At 56.2% G+C, this 8,151-nt stretch overlaps 1 protein-coding gene across 1 annotated transcript; it reads left to right on the top strand.

Moving 5' to 3' along the window:
* Positions 1 to 229: 229 nt before the first annotated feature.
* KRT86 (keratin 86) lies at positions 230 to 7,125 on the top strand. Its single transcript, XM_068561921.1, has 9 exons — positions 230 to 598; positions 1,337 to 1,545; positions 2,349 to 2,409; positions 3,186 to 3,281; positions 3,506 to 3,670; positions 3,933 to 4,058; positions 4,312 to 4,532; positions 6,776 to 6,807; positions 6,944 to 7,125. Exons 1-9 carry the CDS (start codon positions 230 to 232, stop codon positions 7,123 to 7,125), a joined length of 1,461 nt encoding a protein of 486 aa, XP_068418022.1.
* Positions 7,126 to 8,151: the final 1,026 nt, after the last annotated feature.

Below are 8,151 nucleotides of genomic sequence, written 5' to 3' on the forward strand. Positions count from 1 at the left end.
AAACATCTGGTCGCATCTGGCCCCCAATTAAGCACATTAAGGGAGAAGCAACAGCAGCTAAACAGCCCAAGCCTATAAACGCGTCTAACTGCTCGTAACCCGTGGATGCGTCAGGCTCCCCACATATATAAAAGGTCCAACGATGTCCAAGAAGTAAACACCTTCGTCCACTGTGCCCTCCGTCAGGACGTCTTCCTCCTCAGAGCCTCCCGTGCCCCAAAGAAGCATCATGACCTGCGGATCAGGATTCGGCGGCCGCTCCTTCAGCTGCGTCTCAGCCTGCGGGCCCCGGCCCGGCCGCTGCTGCGTCACGGCCGCCCCCTATCGCGGCATCTCCTGCTACCGCGGCCTCACCGGGGGCTTCGGCAGCCGCAGCCTCTGCGGGGGCTTCCGCGCCGGCTCCTGCGGCCGCAACTTCGGGTACCGCTCTGGCGGCGTGTGCGGCCCCAGCCCGCCCTGCATCACCACCGTGTCGGTCAACGAGAGCCTCCTCGCACCCTTCAACCTGGAGATCGACACCAATGCGCAGTGTGTGAAGCACGAGGAGAAGGAGCAGATCAAGTGTCTCAACAGCAGGTTCGCTGCCTTCATCGACAAGGTGGGTGTCCTTGATCACACCCTTCCTGAACCTTCCCTTCCTGGGTAGGCACTGAAGGGGTAGTCAGGGGGCAGGAGAGATGTGGTGCCCATGAGATTCCAGTCTAATGGAGGAGATGGACACATATCCAGGGCACAGAAAGATCAGAGAGATGAGTCTAGAGCAGGGGCTCCTGATTAGGCAATTGTTATTATATACAACCTCTGTCCAGACAGGCAGGGTCCCCACAGACAGACAAGGACAAGGTTTGGAACCGCATGTCAGAGGAAGAAGGCCATACATGCAAACAAGACACAAGAAATGCACATAAGATATAGGAAGAGGACCACAGGTCAGCCTTTGGGTGGGTGTCCTTGATCACACCTTTCCTGAACCCACCCATGCTCAGTTCAGGCTGGGCCCTGATGGGGGAGTCGGAGGCAAAAAGACCTCTACTTGGCTCCTGACCACATGCCACCTAGGCTCAGCACGTCAGGATAACTCAGTTCACCTGAGCAGGGACTGATCTTTCCCAGCCCCTTGCTCTCACCACTAAGTTGGAAAATCCAAACATAGATCCCAATCCCGAAATCCAGAAGTTGCCTTGTCTTCCACAGCGCCCTCTGTGTAATCTCTGCTGAGCTCCTGGTTTGGGAGTTTACCTTAAAGCAATCGGCGCCCTCCCCCATCCCCCCACGCCCCAAGTAGGCTTTGGGGCAGTGGGAGCCATCTGACCCGTCCTCCCACCCCAAATGGCAGGTGCGCTTCCTGGAGCAGCAGAACAAGCTGCTGGAGACCAAGTGGCAGTTCTACCAGAACCGCCAGTGCTGCGAGAGCAACCTGGAGCCCCTGTTCAACGGCTACATCGAGACGCTGAGGCGGGAGGCTGAGCGTGTGGAGGCCGACAACGGGAGGCTGGCCTCCGAGCTCAACCACGTGCAGGAGGTGCTGGAGGGCTACAAGGAGAAGTGAGTGCGGTCAGGGATGATGTTGGGCACAGGAATGGACTTGAGTTAAAGCCTATTGGATGAGACTGGAGAAGAATTTCCGAGAAGGCGCAGTGACCTTGCAGGGCAGGTGGGCGGTGTGCAGCAGGATCTTCACATCAGGCAGTCATTGATCAGACGCCTAAGAGCAGGGCCGTGATTCCCCAGGAGGTCTCTCTCTGCTCCTTCAGCCTTCTCTTCTTGGAGCCTGATCACCCAGCAGCTATGCCCTGCGGGCTGTGGGGAGGGGGCTTCTGCAGTCTCCCAAGCCATCTCCTCCCGGCCTCTCGGGCTCCCACCTGTAGCACCTGGATGTGATATGAGTCCCAGTGTCGCTCAGGGCTGCCAGGTCCTGGGGCTGCTGGTGTCCCATCGTCTAGGGTGCGGAGTGCTGAGGGCCTCTGGGACTCATAGGCCCTCCCACAGGTGAGCTAGGATGGACACCCAGGTGAGGGGAGGCTGCAGTGCCCCACAGGCGCTGCCGTCCACTCCTAGCGTGGGGCTGGTGCTGAGTCCTTATTCTCCTCCAGACGTGACCTCAGAGCAGCTTTGGGAACAGGGCTGTGAGGTCCCAGAAGAGTAGCCCCCTGGACCCCTCAATTCAAAGTGGAGAGAGAATCACAAACACATCCCAAATCCAACCACAGGGGACCCCAGCAGGGCTGCCAGGGGGCAGGCTGTGTTGGCAGGTCCCTAATATTGCCTCCTTCACTGGTATGAAGTGGAGGGGGTTCTGGGGAGACCTGCCCTGCCATGACCTCCCTTTCTGCCCTCTTCTGCCTCAGGTACGAGGGGGAAGTCAATCTGAGAGCGACAGCGGAGAATGAGTTTGTGGCTCTGAAGAAGGTGAGTAACATGGGATCGGGAAGCAGAGACACGGGGGATGTCAGAATGACAGGCTCTTGTTGGGGAGACCCATGGTCTCAACCTCAGTGCGGGGTGCAGCGACCTTGCCAAGTCAGCATGGGAAATTCCCAGAGATTAGGTCATGAAAGGCACATGTAGGGCTTTGAGAAGGGCAATAACCTTGGAATATCCACTAGCACCTTGCCCTGAAGCAGGGGGGTAGCTGAGTTGACCTCTGGATGTTCTGTGCTGCTTCAGAGCTGGTGGTCTGTGGCTGGGGTGCCATGGAGGCATGGCAGCTTCAGTCTCTCTGTTGAGGGACGGTGTCCTGTCTAGTGCTGCAGGAAGTCTGATTAAGAAGAGGGGCACAGTCTCAGGATCTGGGGGAGGATGGAGCAGAGCCAGGAGAGGCCAGGTGGAGTCTTGGAGGACTGCTGGGGGACAGGGAAGTGTCACGGTGGCTGAGTGAGGGAGCCAGTCTGGCAGGCTTCCTGGTACAGGGGAGGGTAAGAAGGAGAGCTGGGAGGGAAGGGGTCTCAGGTGGGAGGAGTGAAAGGCTGGTGACCCATCTCCAAGGCACGAGGGGTTTGTTCTTAGAAGGGGAGGAGGTTGTGAGGTGCCTCTGGGGAAGGGCAGAGGGTATGGAGATGGGACGGGACTAGGAGCTCTGGGAATCCTTTTCCCCTCACCTCCATGTAATGGGTGAAGAGAGAGGGGAATTTGGGGGTGGTGATCAGCAGAGGTCCTCTGAACTCAAAGACTCCCCACCTTCCCAGGATGTGGACTGCGCCTACCTCTGCAAGTCAGACCTGGAGGCCAACTCAGAGGCCCTGATTCAGGAGATCGACTTCCTGCGGCAACTGTATGAGGAGGTGAGGGGTTGTGGTCCAGGCAGAAAACCAGCAGCGGGCCTGGAAGAGAGGGCGTTGGTCTGGGATCAGAGTGGGACAGGGATTTGGGCAGGAGCTGCAGTCCGTGAGGCTGTCAGAGAGGGCAGGGGCTAGACACCAAGGAGGGCTGAGAAGGTTGGGTACACACTGTGGTGGCGGAGGGGGTGGTGTAAACCACACGCATCCTCCCACCCCACCGTCTGCAGGAGATCCGAGTTCTCCACGCCCACATCTCAGACACCTCGGTCATCGTCAAGATGGACAACAGCCGGGACCTGAACATGGACAGCATTGTGGCCGAGATCAAGGCGAACTATGACGACGTTGCCAGCCGCAGTCGGGCCGAGGCTGAGAGCTGGTACCGCAGCAAGGTGAGTGTCTCAGGGCACCTGCCTCCTAGACATGGTGGCAGGGATGTGTGTTATATATTAACAAGGCTTCTTTTGCCTGGGGATTCTGATTCCTAGAGGTGGTGAAAGAAGTGCAGACCCCTCTCAGGTTATAGTAGCAGGACATGGCTGCCACGTATGGTTGCACAGGCTGAGTACTGTACAATTTGCACATCATCTGTGGTGTCCTGAGTGGGTGGGATGTCCCATCCTGAGTTTCATGAGCCTCTCTGCCTCCCTCCAGTGTGAGGAGATCAAGGCCACGGTGATCCGGCATGGGGAGACCCTGCGCCGCACCAAGGAGGAGATCAACGAGCTGAACCGCATGATCCAGAGGTTGACGGCCGAGGTCGAGAATGCCAAGTGCCAGGTAGGGGTCGTTTGAGGCCCACCCGGGGTCCCACAGGCAGTGTGTGTACCCAACTGGATCTCACCATTCATTCTCCAGCCCATTTGCATGACTCAAGTCCCAGGTTGTGGTCACTCAGGGAGACCCAGGTGATGAAGAGGAGAGACGTGTTCCCGGGGTGATTCCCAGCTGGGTGGAGAGACTGGAAACATCCAGGAATTGGACACAGTGACCCAGGGACCATAACCCACCTTGTTCTCTTCTGGGCCCTTAGAACTCCAAACTGGAGGCCGCAGTGACCCAAGCTGAGCAGCAGGGCGAGGCGGCCCTCAACGACGCCAAGTGCAAGCTGGCCGGGCTGGAGGAGGCCCTGCAGAAGGCCAAGCAGGACATGGCCTGCCTGCTCAAGGAGTACCAGGAGGTGATGAACTCCAAGCTGGGCCTGGACATCGAGATCGCCACCTACAGGCGCCTGCTGGAGGGCGAGGAGCAGAGGTGGGTACCGCAGCCACATTTCTCTCTCAGCCCTGCCTGGGTGCTCAGTGTGCTGTCCCTCACATTCCTACTTGACTCCTGTTTCCAAACCTCCCAATCCTGCAACTGGACAGGTAATCTGAGTTATTCATTAGGTATGTTTCTAGCCCCATTTGAGTCTCTCATGCCCACTTACGTGCTGATCTGGGATTGGTGCCTTTTGCAAATCTGTTTCTCAGAGCCCGGAGTCAAGGCCTTAGTAATTGCTCTTCCTGAGAAGCCCTGTCTGGGCTGGGTCAACTTCCCTCTATAATGCTTCTTCCCTCCCGGGCCCTCATTGCACATGCCCCTCAGGGTTCCAGCTCTCTTTTCAAGCCTGGTCCTGGCCCCAGCCCTGGGAGTTCAGATTTCTCCCCAAATGACAGCTTCAATAGGGTTTTGTTTTTGTTTTTAATTAATTTATTTTATTTATTTATTTTTGGCTGCGTTGGGTCTTCGTTGCTGCGTGTGGGCTTCTCTAGTTGCAGCGAGCGGGGGCTACTCTTTGTTGTGCTGCCTGAGCTTCTCACTGCAGTGGCTTCTCTTGTTGCGGAGCACGGGCTCTAGGCACGTGGGATTCAGTAGTTGTGGCACGTGGGCTCAGTAGTTGTGGCGCATGGGTTTAGTTGCTCTGCGGCATGTGGGATCTTCCCAGACCAGGGCTTGAACAGGGAAGAATCCACCTGCCGTGTTGGCAGGCGGGTTCTTGACCACTGCGCCACCAGGGAAGGCCTACCTGTGCCAATAGGGGGTTTTATCAACACACACTTATGTATTCTAACTACAGTGAGCATCCCTAAGTGGTCATCCATTGCAGTAAGTGGGACTAAGGATAGACAGACAGCAGGGACTGGTCCCTTGAAGCAGTTGCCCTGGTCTGGGCATTTTTGCTTGTTGCTTGTTTTGAGGGCGTGGGGAGACCCATTGGTCATCAGCCTTCTATGTTCAGCTGGAGGGGGGCGGCTGAACAGCTCCTATGAGGACAACAGCCCCGGGCTGTTGCCCTTTGGTTCTTTCCCCAGGTTAGTCAGGTGCTCTTACCCTGAGCCTTCCTCTTCTCGTGTACAGCCAGGCCCTTGGCCCTGCGCAGAGTAGAGTGAGGATGCAGAGGGAGCATCCTGTGTATTGGGGAAATGGGGACACAGGTTTGGTAGCTGGAATCAAAGTGATCACATGTGAGACTCACAACAAACTCAAGTAATTGCATTGGAGAGTTCAGAGGCACTGGGGCTCTCTGGGCCTGGGTAGTTTCATTGGGGCAGAATTCTGAGAGAGAGACTTTTTCAAGACTGAGTTTGAACGCTGGAGAGACACAGAGGTAGCACTGGAAACAGAGAGGTCCACCCCTTTGCCACAAAGCGCTCTTGGAATGAACTCTGAAGCTTTGGTGTGGGTTCCCTAGGAAACCTGGGCATGGGATGGTAGATGGTGGGCTGCGGATTCTCCACATTTCTGAAGCTGATTTTGACAACCCTTTGCCACGGTCTCTCAGAGGGACTCTGTGTGTTTTCCTTAAGGAGAGAGCGTTGTGTGGGAAGGAAACACGGGCTGGGTGGAGTTAGGTGGCAGGAGTGATACTCCTGCCTCCGGCACTGGTTATTTCCTCTCTCTGGGCCTCAGTTTCTCCATCTGTTAAGTGAGGGAATTGGTGTAGCTAGTCTCTGAGCCTGCTCTCAATGGGTTCTAACATCCCATTCATTCATGCAAGGTATTTATTGAGCCAGGCATCGTTTGGGGCACTGTCTGCAATGGGGAAAAGAATAGACAAAAAATTCTGTCCTCCCGAAACTCACATTTTAGTGACGCCAATCAGACCAGATTCAGGAATTTAAATCTGCTGCGCCTCAGTTGCATTTACAAGTCCATAAGAACCGAAATAAATAGTAGCAGCTACCATTTTTGAAGTGCTTACTGTGTGGCAGGCATTATGCACTTGTAGGCGTATTCTGAGTTCATTCTCCCAACAGACCAGCGAGTAGATTTTCCCCAGGAGGAGGCAGGCTGAGGGAGGGCATTTCTGAGGTTGCTCAGCTAACAAGGGGTGGAGAGCCGGCGCACCAAGTGATCTGTCTCCAGAACCCATACAGTGACCCGGCTACCGCTAAATCGCCCCTTCCCCTGGGCAAGTGCGCAGAAGGAAGGTGGGGGGACCTCACCTTTCACCTTGGCTGTGTGGTCCAGCGGCTTTTCAGGGCACTGACCTTTCTCTTTTCCTTTCCCCGCAGGCTGTGCGAGGGCGTCGGGGCTGTGAATGTCTGTAAGTAGCCCGCCCCGCCCCCTTCTCCAGCTGGGTGGTCACAGTGCCTTTGGGGAGGGGCCATTTTCGCTGCCCCAAGCCGCCTGGCTGTGGCAGTGCCTGACCCGAGTCTCTGCCTGTTCTCCCCCCAATCCAGGCGTCAGCAGCTGCCGCGGTGGCGTCGTCTGTGGCGATCTCTGCGCCTCCGGCGCTGCCCCTGCTGTCACCACCAGCGTCTGCAGCGCCCCCTGCAGCGGCAACGTGGTGGTGGGCACCGCCGACGCCTGCGGCCCCTGCTCCGGGCTGGGCTGCAGCATCGTGGGCTCTAAGAGGTGCTAGGGTCGCCCTCCGCCCAGCCAGGACCTCTCGCAACCGGAACGCCCCTTCCGTTGCCCCACGCACCGCTGGCTGCTGGCCTCCCGAGAACAGTCTCCAGATGTGTACCTTTTGCCCATCCTGCTCCCTACCTACTACTCCCTCTGTGTGTCATCCCCCAGCACCTGAGCCCCAGTGAGGCTGGGGCGCACCTTGGCTTCTTTCTGTAGCCTTTCCTAGTAGTCGTTTTGTTGTTCTGAGGATTCATCCTTTCTTCCACCTTCTGTTTTTTGCTGGATTCATTGGTCTTGCCTGATCCCTTCACCTAAGCTTGGAGGAACAGGACAGGCCCCAGAATCTCCCCATCTGCGCATACTGGGGAATCTGGCAGTGTGCTTGTACCTATGGAATGGAGATAAAGAACACTGATGGTGGTTTTCCTGTAACTCTGTGAGAGATGTGACCCATTGGAGGGGAGACCATCACCTTCCAGGGATGCCTGCAGAGGCTTCTATAAAAGCCAGTGAGTCAACTGCCTGCAAGTTTGTTTGCCTTTATTTCACTCTTTGTTTCCAATAAACTAATTGTAGCTAATCCAACCTGGTGCCTCAGAGTCTTGCAAATGCCAGGGCCCTCCTGTGATAGGTGCTCCCTGCCAGAGATTTCCTCAGGACCTCTCATGCACTTAGTTATTTTTCAGTAGGTGAAAATGACTGCAGTAGAAGCTGCCCATCTGGCCTTGAGTGACCTGAAGCTTGGAAAAACAAGAGAAGACCCATGGAGGCAGGGAATCCCTCCCTGCCTTGTGTGGTTATGGGTTTCTCTAGACCAAGGTTTCTCAACTTCAACACTATTGACATTCTGGGCTGGAGACTTCCTTGTTGGGGGGTGAATGTCCTGTGCATTGTAGGATGTTTAGCGGTAGCTCTGGCCTCTACCCACTAGATGCCAGAAGTACTCCTCACCTCCAATTGTGACAACCAAAGATGTCCCTAGACATGGCCAGATGTGCCCTAGGGCTTCTCAACCAGGGTGATCGTCCCCTCCACC

The sequence above is a fragment of the Eschrichtius robustus genome, chromosome 13, assembly GCF_028021215.1.
Source record: "Eschrichtius robustus isolate mEscRob2 chromosome 13, mEscRob2.pri, whole genome shotgun sequence".
Classification (NCBI taxonomy): Eukaryota; Metazoa; Chordata; class Mammalia; order Artiodactyla; family Eschrichtiidae; genus Eschrichtius; species Eschrichtius robustus.

What these genes read in the sequence shown, in the direction of transcription:
- KRT86 (XM_068561921.1), top strand. Translation starts at nt 230, where the DNA reads ATGACCTGCGGATCAGGATTCGGCGGCCGCTCCTTCAGCTGCGTCTCA. An exon ending in AGAGCTGGTACCGCAGCAAG is followed by an intron (nt 3,671 to 3,932) that starts GTGAGTGTCTCA and finishes GCCTCCCTCCAG; the next exon opens with TGTGAGGAGATCAAGGCCAC. An exon ending in TCGAGAATGCCAAGTGCCAG is followed by an intron (nt 4,059 to 4,311) that starts GTAGGGGTCGTT and finishes CTGGGCCCTTAG; the next exon opens with AACTCCAAACTGGAGGCCGC.